Below are 13,169 nucleotides of genomic sequence, written 5' to 3'. Positions count from 1 at the left end.
TCTGACCCCTGTCTAGCCCTGTAGTTATATCTGGTACCACTTTTTTTTTTTTACTTTCTGGGCTCTAGTCACATTGGTTTTTACATTCTTCCAGTGGACCATGCTTTCTCCTGCCTCAGCTATAATGTATAATTAGTTGCTTTTAATATTGGGTTGGCCAAAAAGTCTGTTACATTTTTTTCTTACTACAATGGTTCTGGTAGGGCTTGGTTGTCTTGAACTTCATTTGAAACAATTTTGTTAGATTGTATTGTGATAGCTGTCATATCAGTGTGCATTAAAAAAAAACCTTACCAAAACTGGTGAATTTTTGTGCTACCATTTTAATATTGAAGATGGAAGAAGATATGCAACATTTTCAGTGTATTATGCTTTATTATTTCAAGAAAGGTAAAAACGCAACTGAAATAAAAAAAATTTGTGCAGCATATGGAAGTGCTGACTGAGTGAGCCTGTCAAAAATGGTTTGTGAAGTTTCTTGGTACTATTGAAATTGTGGCCAAATAATTCTTTGCTGTGGGGCTGTCTTAGGCATTGGAAGATGTTTAGCAGTACCCCTGGCCTCCATCCACTAGAAACCAATAGTGGGAGATAGCCTACATACTCACAAGACCCAAATCAATAAAGTTATTAGTGAAAATCTGTCTTATTTTACAGAGAAAACCATATGCACCTTTTGGCCAACCCAGTACATACTGTAAAATGAAATGTCTATTGTTAGGGAAAAGAATGCATCAGTACTTTTGAGCAGATATTTATAATCCTAAAATGGTAATGTTCCGTGCAGCATTCTTTTCTTGAAAAGTAAACTGTCTGTAAATTATTGCATATAAGCTCAAACATTTTCAGTTATAATTTATTCTTCTTTCAGATTATATTACACATCTCTATTTTCTGTAAAGTTAGTTATAAAACAAACAGTTATGAGCTACATTTATTCTTATTTTAAAGTAAAAAAACATTTTCTGTTGTAAATTTAAGCCATTCTGTTTGTTTAAATGCTGCAGTATTAGGAACTACCTTAATTTTAAAATTAAAACAAAATATTTAGGTTTTATATGAAAGTAGTGACTTAAACAATATGAGTGGATGCCTCCATTCTGAAGATAGTCACCATTTGAAATAAGATTTGAAATTAACCTCTAATTACAAATAAAACAAACCTTGAAGTTGAGCTTTGTTACTGTTTTTAATTATGAATACTTGGGGGAGGTTATTGTTTAGGTTTTTTTTTAATTGATTTGGGTGGGGGTGGGGAGAGAGATTGATTGATTTGTTGTTGTTGTTATTGCACTTATTTATACATTCATTGGTTGATTCTTGCATGTGCCTTGACCAGCGATCCAACCTGCAACTATGGCATATCAAGATGACCCTCTAACCAACTGGTATACCTTGCCACCTTGCCTATTGTCTACTTTTGTGTGAAAATGTATATTGTTTGTATTTGGTATTAGATGGCCTTTTTATGTAAAATATTTATTGAATATATTGTAGTCTCTTCTGTAGAATGAGAAATTGGTTTGCTCATTTCAAGTTCAAATTTAATTTAGTCACTTAAAAAACTTTAGCAGGTATTGTACCATTTAATATGGACTTGTTTTTCTTTAATTTTTTCCTTTCAGTCAGTATAGAAGATTAAACTCTACGGAAGGATGCAATCAAGTGATGGCTTTTTCTTTAGAATTTGAATATGGAGGCCACAGGAACAGAAGAAGTTGACAAACTAAAAACTAAATTTATATCTGCTTGGAACAACATGAAATATAGTAAGTATTGTGATTTTAAAATTGTGTAAATCCAAAGCCATACTTGAAGATGTGCATCGTCCTCCTTATTAAGTCACTGACAGTTGCTTAAGTTTCTTATTGAATTAAATATTTATTTAAAGAATAGAGATAAGAATATCTCCTGAAGAAACAGCCAAATGTCACCATAAATAATGCTTAGAAATTCAAGCATACTATGTGGTCTTGTTTTTTTTTTTACTAATATTCCAAACAGAATTTACTCAGGTGATGGTAATACCTCCATTTTTAGACTAAATTTTATGCAACCTCATATATGAACTAGGGAGCAAGCAAAATAGGCCGCTGCATGCTCCTAGAAGTACCCTCAGATCCTCATTTTTAAGCCTAGTTACTCTTGGTTTGCAAACAAATCCAGTAAGGATCATATAGTGGTTTTATTTTTGTAGTTTATCCCTTTTTATTTGTAATTTTAATTTTTTTCCTTACAGCTGACTTTCAACATTATATTATTTTCAGGTGGTTGTATAGTGGTTATAAGTTATAGTGCTTATATAGTAGTTATAGGTTATATAACCAGCATAGTGGTTGTAAGTTATATAAGCACTATGTTTATGTAAGTTATGTAAGTAAGATAAGCACTAGCTTATATGTAAGTTATATAACTTACAATCACTATGCTGGTTATATAACTTACAAAGTGATAGTCCCACTAAGTCTAGTACCCACCTGGCACATAACATAGTTACTACAATATTATTGACTGTATTCTTTATGCTGTACTGTACATCCTTGTGACTGTTTTGTAACTACCAATTTGTATTTCTTAATGCCTTTACCTTTGTCACCCAGTGTCCTAACCCCCTGCCATTTGGCCAAAGGCCATGTGGTAGTTTTGAAGCCCATTTCAGAATAGAAACAAATAAAAGATAAAGAAAGAGGAGAAATACTCAGCAGAACTAGTTTCAACAGGAAGAAGTTCATATCCATAAAATAAAAATGATCAAATTTAGTGAAATTCCTTGATATTCCAAATTCAGGTAAAACATGTTGGTTCACTGGAAGTCATTGTTAGCTAGCTATTTAGACAGTTATAATTTGATAATAACATCATCCTACATTTTGAAAATTATGAACATTAATTTTTAAAGTTGAGATACAATTTATGTACTATAAAATGTACTTTTTTAAGGTGTATGAATCAGTGGTTTTTAGTATATTCACACAGTTGTGCAACCATCATCACTATCTAATTCTAGAAATATTTTTTCCTTTTTATTAAATTTATTGGGGTAACATTGGTTAACAAAATTATATAGGTTGCAGGTGCACAATTCTACAACACATCATCAGTACATGTATTGTGCATTTACCGCCCCAATTCAAGTCTCCATCCATCACTATTTTTCCTTCCTGTACCCACCTCCACTGTCCTGTGCCCCCCAGAACATTTTTATTACCCCAAAAGCAACCCCATACCCATTAGCAGCTATTCCCTATTCCTTCCCAGCTACTTCCAGCCACTGTCAACCACCAGTCTATTTTCTATCTCTATGGATTTCCCTGTTCTGGGCATTTCATGTAAGTGAAATCATACAACTTGTGGCCTTTTGTGTCTGACTCTTTTCACTTAATATAATGTTTTCAAAGTTCATCCATGTTGTATCATGTATATATCCATATTTCATTTTTTTACATGAATAATTTTCTTTTTATGGTTATACACTTTCTTTACTCATTCATCAGTTGATGGACTTTCAGACTGTTTCTACTTTTGGCTAATATGAATAGTGCTGCTATGAACATTGCGTACAAGTTTTTCTGTGAATATATGTTTTCAGTTGTCTTGGGTATATACTTAGGTGTAGAATTGCTGGATCACGTTTAACTTTTGAGGAACTGCCAAACTGTTTTCCAAAGTGGCTGCACCATTTTACATTCCCATCCTTAATATTTGAGGGCTTGAATTATTCCACATCCTCACCAATACTTGTTATTATCCATTTTTTTTATTAGAACCATCTTAGTGGTTGTGAAGTAATATCTCACTGTGACTTTGATTTGCATTTCTCTGATGAACAGTGATGTTAAGCATCTTTTCATGCACCTATTGGCCATTTATATGTATATATTTCTTGAAGAAATGTTTATTCGAATCCTTTGTGCATTTTAATTGGGTTGTCTTTTTATTATTGAGTTATAAGAGTTCTTTATATACTCTAGATTAAAATGTCTTAGCAAATATATAATTTGTAAATATTTTCTCCTTTTCTTGGGTTGTCTTTTACCTTTCTTGGTGGTGTTCATTGAGGCACCAAACTTTAAATTTTGATGATGTCCAATTTACCTATTGCTTGTGATTTTGATGTCATATTTAAGAAACTGCTGCTTAAATCACAATCATGAAGATTTATGCCTGTTTCTTTTGCACAGTTTTTATCATTTTGGTTCTCATATTTAGACCTTTGATTCATTTTGAGTTCATTTTTACATATAATGTGAGATACAGATCCAGCTTCATTTAAAATTTTTTATTATTATATATTTTTTAATCCTCACCCAAGGATTTGTTTATTGGTTTTAGAGAGGGAGAGGAAGGGGAGGTGGAGAGAAATAGAGAGAGAGAGAAAGAAAGAGAGAGAGAAACATTGATGTGAGAAAGAAACATCAATCAGTTGCCTTCCATACACACCCTGAACAGGGATCGAACCTGCAACCTAGATATGTGCCGTCACCTGGAATCAAACCTGCAGCATTTTGGTGTATGGGACAATGCTCCAACCAGCTGAGCGACTTGGCCAGGGATAACTTGACTTCCTTTTTAAAATATAAATAAGTAAATCATGTCTATGCTTTTTGGCTTGTTTGCATCTTTTAAAGCCTTATTTGTGATTTTCAAATCCATGACTTAATGGACTATTGATTTTTTGGTAACATTCTTTTTATGTAGGTAGTCTCCAAAGATGGTCCTCAGTGAATCACATCTGAGTTGTCTCGTTTTCTAAGAGAATCCGGGCTGGCCTGTGCCATACATTAACTGATAGAATGAGATAGAGGTTGTCTCCGTTCTAGGCCTACTCATTGAAAGACAACTTCTACTGGCTCTGTTTTGGAGCTCTGAACTGTCACGGAACCGGTTTAGGTGCCCTGCAGGAGGAACCATGTGGAAAGGCCACATGAAGAAGAAAGGCCCTGGGACTGTGTAAGAGAGTCACCTCTGTCTCAGCTGAGCTTCTCCATCTGATGTTCACTACATTAAAAACTCTGAGCAACCCAGCAGGAGATTTGCTCAGATGAGCCCAGTCAACCCACAGAACTCCCATATAAGACACAGAGTTTTCAGTTCAAGTTATTAAGTTTTGGAGTGATCTGTTAAATAGGAACAGATAACTGAAACGTGGACTTACTTCATCTCTTAAGTGCTTTTTTATAATTGAGGGAAAGTTAACAAAGTAAAATGAATGAATCTTAAATATACAATTTAGAAAGTATGACACATATATACTCCTATGAAACTAACAATGTAATCAATATATTTAAAATAACTTTCACCCCATAAAGTTTTCCTCATCTTCCTTTTGATCAATAGTCATAGACAATCACTGCTGTGTCAATTTATTGAATGACTCGTTTTCTAAATTTGCTTGCTTTTCTTAACTTACTCAGTTTTATTTAATTAGTTTCATTTAGAAATCATAACGACATTTAATTTGTCTCTTTCCCACCTCCCTGCTGCTATAGATTAAGATTTAGAGGTAAAGAGCAGAAGAGATTGAAGAACAGAAGAATTCCAATGAAAATGTTCTTTTCAATATATACAAGAACTTATTCATGGCTCTTTCCTATATATGCCCAGACTAAGTTATCCCATGCCTCTATGGATTTTATATCTTCTATTTTTTACTCTCTCTGTACCATAGTTTCCTGGCATCAAGAAGCTGGGGCAGAGATAGTGGTACATTTCTTTCTTTTAAAAATATTTTATTTATTTCTTACAGAGAGAAAGGAAGGGAGAAAGAGAGGGAGAGAAACATCAATGTGGTTGCTTCTCATGCTCCCCCAACTGGGGACCTAGCCCGCAACCCAGGCATGTGCCCTGACTGGGAATTGAACCAGTGGCCCTTCAGTCAATCCACTGAGCCACAACAGCCAGGGGTAGTGGTACATTTCTTATAAGCTTTTGTAAAGATAAAATGAAAATGGCCAGCTAAAACTAAATTATTAAAAGAAAGCAGAACATTCTGTAAATTGAGATGAGGATGTCTGGAAGCTTCATATTACTATTTTCAGAGATCCTCATTTGGCCAACGTGATGGGGTTATAAGAGATTTCCCCAGGACACTTTTGAGGTCCACTTTTATCATAAACACCACTGTATTGTCTGATCTTTTTTCTAAATTACTTCCTTGGAATATTCAAATACTTTAAATCTTTTAATTAACTAAGATGGAAGGAAATAGAAGACATGGGTAACACTTATTGCCTTTGGGAAAACAGGTTGGTATCAAGAAAACTGGAGTAATATTTGTGCCTTTAGATTTTATACTGTAAGAACATTGTTATCCATTTGAAAATAAATTAAAATTCAAGTTTTTTTCTCCCATTTTTTAAGTGGATAGAATGTGGTTAAAATACTTAACTACATTATAAAAGAGTATAAATGGCCTCTATTTTCAGTTCATTGCTGAAATATTTTGCTATTCTTGCAAAAAATTACACATCTGTAGTTGAGAATTGATTATTTGAAATTAAATAAAAGAAAATGTTGCTAGCCTTTTAGTACTTAATCTTCTAACTGCAAAAGAGTTTTTCTCTTTTCTTGTTTAGGTTGGGTGTTGAAAACAAAGACATATTTTAGTAGAAATTCCCCTGTATTATTGCTCGGAAAATGTTACCATTTTAAATGTGAAGGTAAGTGCTAGATTTGTAACCCAGTTAAAAATCTTTGTAGAAATTCATTGTGTAACTGTTTTCACAATTTTTTTCTAGGTTAGTCTATTTTTGGCACATTTACCTTTTACTTTTATTTTTTAAAATTGTGGTGAAGTACATATTACATAAAATTTACCATCTTAGTCATTTTTAAGTTTAAGTTCAGTGGTGTTAATGCATTTTTAAGGTGGTGATGCCATTACCACCATTTAACTCCAGCACTTCTCATCTTGTAAAACTGAAACTTTATCCAGTAAACAGTGACTCTCAGGACTCCCTTACCCTCAACCCCTAACAACCACCATTCTACTTTATAGGCCTGTGTTTTGGCACATTTCTTTTAAGAACCTGTATTTTAGATAAGACATAATATATTGTCATATGGTTTGGGTTGCTTGTAAACTACTTGAGGATGTGGATCATGCCATGTTTTGTTATATTCCTCATAGTTTTGGGCTTATTGTATGAGTGCTAAGTAAATATTATTTAAATTGATAGCTTCATATTCTTTACCAAGTTCTCTGATGATAACTTTAAAGCAGTACCTTAGTTAACCTAAAAATGATAGATTTTTCACGTGTTAAGGGTGTTCCAGTTTCTGAAGTTACTGACTTTATTTGTTGTTTCTGAAGGTCCTCATGTGCTCATTTTTTCAGTAATGATTATATATTTTCTTTTAATAATTTATGCCACTTGTTGATAGCCTACTCTACATCAGGCATCATGGCAAGCTCTTTGGGAAATGCTTTTAATTCTCACAGCAAGCCTGCAAGGGAGATTCAGGTATCCCTGTTTTATGAGTGTGAGAGTAGGAGCTTAGAGAAGTTAAATAATTTGTCCAGAGTCACACAGGTATTAAATGGCAGAGCTGAAATTTAAACCAAGACTATGTCTCACTTTACTTATTTTTAAATTTTTAATTGAAATAGTTGACATATAATATTGTGTTAGTTTCAGGTATAAAAGATAGTGATTTGACATTCCTTATGATGTGATCCCCATAATAAATCTACTGTCTATCACCACACAAAGTTATGACAATAATATTGACTATTTTTCTAACCAGAGGTTTGTACCCATTGTTCCCCTTCTAACTGGAGGTTTGTACCCATCCCTCTACTCCCCACTCCTCTGGCAATCATCAGTTTGTTCTCTGTATATGTGAGTCTGTTTCCCCTTTGATTTATTTGTTCATTTTTTTTAAAGATTCCACATATAACTGAAATCACATGGTATTTGTCTATCTCTGTCTGACTTAGTTCAGTTAGCATAATTGCTTCTAATGTCCAAGGTGTTGCAAATGGCAAGATCTCTTTTTTGTGGCTGAATAATATTCCATTTCACACAGTCACAACATGTATATATGTATATGAGGGGGGACCCAAAAGAACACTGAATTATCTTCTGAAGGAAAAGCCTCTTGTAGTACAGTGGGGGACCTGGCCCACAATCTAGGCATGTGCCCTGGTTGGGAATCGAATCAGCAACCTTTTGGTTCTCAGGCCAGTGCTCAGTCCTCTGAGCCACACCAGCCAGAGGCTGCTTCATTGATTTTGAAGTTCTGTTATTGGGTACTTAAACATAGAATTTTTATAGTCAGTTAATGAATAGATCCCTTTGTAATTATAAAAGAATTGTGATGATATTCTTTGGTCTTAAATATACTATGTGTGATATTAATGATATTCAACTTCCTTTTGCTTAGGGTTACATGGCATATATTTTTTAATTCTTTACACTTTATTTGTATCTGTATATTTAAATTGTGGTTTTTGTTTTGTTTTGTAGAAAGTAGATAGTTGGATTTTGCATTTTTATCCAGTCTGACAATCTGTGCCTTTTAAACTATTGTTTAGACTATTCACATTTAATGTGATTATTAATGTGGTTAGTTTTAAATCTATCTAACTATTTGCTTTCTATTTGTTATATCTGCTTTTTGTTTTCTTGTCTTCTTTTTCTGACTTCTTTCAGATTGAGAATTTCTTGATTCCATTTTGTCTCTTTGCTGGCTTATTAGCTATAACTTTTCCTTTATATGTAGGTTTCTGGTATACAATTCTACTGTACATCATTTGTATACAACTTTTTATTGTGTTATTTTAGTGATTACTTCAAGGTTTTAGTATCCATTTTTTACTTATCACAGTTTATCTTTAAGTGATATTATACCAGCTCACATAGAGTATAAGAACCTTGTGCAGCATAAATAGTATACTTTACTTCCCCCTGCCCCAGTCTGTATACTGTTGGTGTCATACATTTTGGTTATTTGTATGTTATATACTCCACAATACATTGCTATCATTTTTGTTTAAATAGTCAAATATCCTTTAAAGAGATTAAGTATAAAGAAAAAATTTATATATTTGCTTAAACAGTTATCACTTCTGGTGTTCTTCATGCCTTTGTGTGAATCCACATTTCCATGTATTATTACTTTCCTTCTGTTGGAAGGACTTCCTTTTACATTTCTTACAGTGCAGATGTGCTGGTGATATACTTTACTAGCTTTTTTTGACTTTGAAAAAGTCAATATTTTACTTTCATTTTTGAAAGATAGTTTTGCTAGGTATAGAATTCTGGGTCAATGTTTTTTTTTTCTTTCTTCTTTCAGTAGCTTTGAGGATGTTGCCTATCTTCTTGCCTGTTTTATTTCCAATGAGAAATCTGATGTCATCCTTATCCTTCTATGTACATATAATGTCCTTTTGTTTTTCTTGACTGTTTTAAAAATTTTTTTTATCACTAGTTTGGAACAATTTGATTATGTGGTGCATTAGTATAGTTTCATTCATTTGTCTTGTGCTTGGATTTTGTTGAACTTCTTGGACCTGTTAGTTTATAGTTTTCATCCAATTTAAAATTGTTTTAGCCTTGTTGCCTTAAAATACTTTTCTGTTTTTCCCACTATTTGTTCTCCTTCTGGGTCTCCAATTACACGTACAGGGTGGGGCAAAAGTGGGTTTACAGTTGTTCATATGAAGAATAATACAATAATTAATAAATAATAATGCAAAAATAAACTTCACATATTCACAACTGTAAACCTCCTTTTGCCCACACCTGTGTTGTGTGTGTGTGTACATATATACATAATTACATTTCATATATCTATGAAACTACAATCTGAGTTGGAAAAATTATATCCACAAAGAAATTAACTTGAAAACTTGTTCATTAAGACTGGTGTGATGCATTGTCCCCCTATTTGGGGATAGGAAGGAGAAGTGAATTTTTATACAAAAGCAATGCAGGAAAAAAATGTATGGTGGTGTAAATCTGACAAAATACTATTAAATTTAAATGCAGATATACTCTAATGACAGTAGGGGATGAGCTTTTACTTCTTCCAAGAATAACTTCCAAAGTACTATGCATTGTTTCAGGCCTCTCTCTCTCTTGTCCTCTCTTTTTTTTTAAACCTTATCTGAGGAAATGCTTATTGATTTTAGAGAGAGGGGAAGAAAGGGAGAGAGGGAGAGAGACATTGTTCAGACACCTCTCATATATGCCCCAACCAGAACTGAACCTACAACCCAGGCATGTGCCCCAACCGGTAATTGAACCTGTGACCTTTCAGTTCACAGAATGGTGCTACAACCAGTGGGCCATGCCAGCCAGAGCAGGCCTGTATCTCATAAATATATACCTTTTTTTCCTAGAAACATTCAGTAAAAAGTGCCTCTCCATTATGTTCAACAATGTCTTATCAACTGAAATTCAGCAAATAAAGATAAATACTTTTTTCTGGGATTTCTTATTTGCTAACTGATTTTCTCTTCATTCATCTACTCTAAGATTAAAATGGAAGTTCAAAGTTCACATTTAGGTTCTCAAAATTAATATATAACTGACACCAGCTTATTAACCTGATCACTGAAAAGGCCAATCAAATGGCTGAAATTACGTATGACTAGGATGCTTTTAGCAGAAGGGGGTCTGTCACTCACCCCTTGGCAACCTAGTTGTAGTCACCATTGTACTATGGTTCTGAGGTTAGGCTGGCTGACTGTGCTATCATCTAGAAATATTGTTGAGCATGAGCTATACTGTTTAGTAAGGCTCCCAGGAGATACATGAAGGGGAAGGAAAATAGAAGAAAATGTCACAGTAAGTTAAACCTATAAAAGTGTAGTTTTTCCTTAGTTGAAATGTCAATTGATTAAGCATTATAATTTTTCTTATGTTCTGTGAACTGCTTGAATGTGGTATCATGTTAGATACTTTAACTTCCACAGGCGAGATCTGAGGAATGGGTTATAGAATGCTGTCCTTGATATAGTACCTATAATCAAACCTGGCAGGCACCTATTATAAATCTCCTTTACCATAATGTAAAAAGTTTAGAATAAGATTTCAGTGTTTTATTTTCTTAAGCAATAAAAAGCAGCTGAGATTTTCTATTTCTACTATTCATTTACTATAATAAAATATAATGTCTTATATAATATGGAAGGAAGAGCATTTTATTGCGATAAATGAAAGCCAGTGATAAATACTTGTTCAAGAGACTGTGTGACAAAACAGTGTACTTGAGTCAGAGGAGTGAGTTGTGCTGGGGCTGCCCATTCACTGACAAGCTGGGGGTGGGGTAGGTGAAAGGTCTCTTTGGGCTTCTGTATCCTCATCTGGAGAATAAAAAATTTTGTTATAAGGTTCTCTCATAGCCAAAAACAACACATCTTTAACATTTTAACTCTCATTTCGTGTTTAAATAAGATTAGCATTTCATTGCTCAAGGGAGAACCTCAGAGAATACTTTTTATTTATTTCTAAATGTTACTAATTTTATTCTCTTTATTTGACACCCATCACCTAGACCTAGTCTCATTCGCGCTGCCCTCTCTGCCCACCTTTTGTTCCTCTGTCTCAGCAAGCTTAACTCTGGACCCCAAGCCCCAGCTTACCTCCAAGATACCTTTGCCAGCAGCCACACTGTAAGACTTGTCCTTTTTTGTGCACATAGCTGAGTTACCACTTGTTACGAGGTATCAGTTGCTCACAGGGTATCCCCCTCATAAAAAAGTAAGATTCTCCAGGGAAGGGAGGACTCCCACTTCTCTCCTACTTCCAGCTGCTGAGCACAGCATCTGGGACAAAATAGGAGTTCAGTGAGTGTTTGGCAGATTATTTAAAATAATTTAGAACTGGAAGATAAATCTCACTACAGAAACAAGTTCAAATTTATCTGCAGTGGTATTGGAGTGATGACAGCCTTTTGAGATCCTCTAGAGCGATGACTTTTAACTGGTGTGCCACAAGAATGTTTAAAACATGCACTACCTGACTATTTAGTCAGGGGCACAGACCTCTTTTCCCTTAGATTGTCAAATAAAATAATGACAACAGCCAACACAATAATTGCCATCTGGTATGAATGTTCTGTCTTGAACCATGAATATATAGGCCACATAATAGAGCTGTATCTTATCGGTCTCATCACATAATACAGTTGTTTCTAATTGGTTAATTTTTGGTACCAGAAATGTTAATATACAGCTATAGGCACCTGATTTTTTAAAAAGTCACTTTGGACCAAAAAGTGTAGGTATCGTGATTACTATTACTATGTATTTTTGTAAATCAATCAAAATTATACCTATTTTTTTTTAATAGGTCACAGAATTTTCAATAGGTCACAGAAGTTTATGTTTGTCATGGGATGAAAAAGGTTGAAAATTGCTGCTCTAGAGAATAAACATATCTTTAACCACTTTAGAAGTATCCATTTATTTTTGAAGTATCCATTGATTTGTAAAGAGCCCAACAATACAGCAATAATTAAATATTGAAATAGCCTAAACTATGTTAGGACAATTCTCTTCCTTAAATAAGGCCAATAACTACCTCATTTTGCTGTGTATAATGTACACCCACATTTGTGGCCCCAACTTTCAGGAAAAGAAATCTTTCATTTTAATTTTTAATTAATTAATTAATATTTAGGTACTTGTGTTTTTGTATCATAAAGGAATTTTAGCATTTATTTTTGAACATACTATGGGACAAGAAATTTTATGTAACAAATAATTACAAAACACAGGAACAGATATAAGGTATTTCGGGTACTACCCATGTATAATGCTTATCCTTATTTTTCTCTCAAAAATTTGGGCAAAAAAGTGTTCATTATACATGGCAAAATAGGGTAATCCCAGTCACTGTAAGTAGTTGAAAGAAATAGTAGCAATTTTTAAATATCAGAAAACACTGATAATTTTAATATGCTTGTTTTTGTTGTAGTTTTTTAAGTATTATTGATTTTATAGAGAGAGAGAGAGGAAGGAAGAGAGAATAAACATCCATGTGTTGTTCCATTGCTTGCTTCCTGTACATGCCCTGACCAAGGATTGAACCCGCAACCTTCATGTAGCAGGATACCACTATCTAACCAACTGAGCTACCTGGCCACGTTGGTTTTGTTGTATTTTTAAAACTAATTCAGATGAGCCTTCCTTCTTTATATTAATGTAAAATACTTTTCAT

The 13,169-nt window shown here is 33.7% G+C and overlaps 1 protein-coding gene across 5 annotated transcripts in view; it reads left to right on the top strand.

Annotated features, from left to right (window-relative positions):
- ATG4C (autophagy related 4C cysteine peptidase) overlaps window positions 1-13,169 on the top strand; it is an 80,126-nt gene that overhangs the window by 17,656 nt on the left and 49,301 nt on the right. For 4 of the 5 annotated variants that reach the window (XM_045835578.1, XM_045835580.1, XM_045835577.1 and 1 more), the window contains exons 2-3: window positions 1,626-1,769; window positions 6,576-6,659. In XM_045835578.1, coding sequence (XP_045691534.1) covers window positions 1,694-1,769; window positions 6,576-6,659 — 160 coding nt within the window. In that variant the 5' untranslated portion in view covers window positions 1,626-1,693. The remainder of the gene's footprint in view (window positions 1-1,625; window positions 1,770-6,575; window positions 6,660-13,169) is intronic. The other variant, XM_045835579.1, reaches the window with a different exon arrangement.

This window comes from Phyllostomus hastatus, unplaced genomic scaffold (assembly GCF_019186645.2).
Source record: "Phyllostomus hastatus isolate PE091 unplaced genomic scaffold, TTU_PhHast_1.1 phas_contig_209, whole genome shotgun sequence".
Lineage (NCBI taxonomy): Eukaryota > Metazoa > Chordata > Mammalia > Chiroptera > Phyllostomidae > Phyllostomus > Phyllostomus hastatus.
This window is presented reverse-complemented; position numbering and strand designations above follow the sequence as displayed.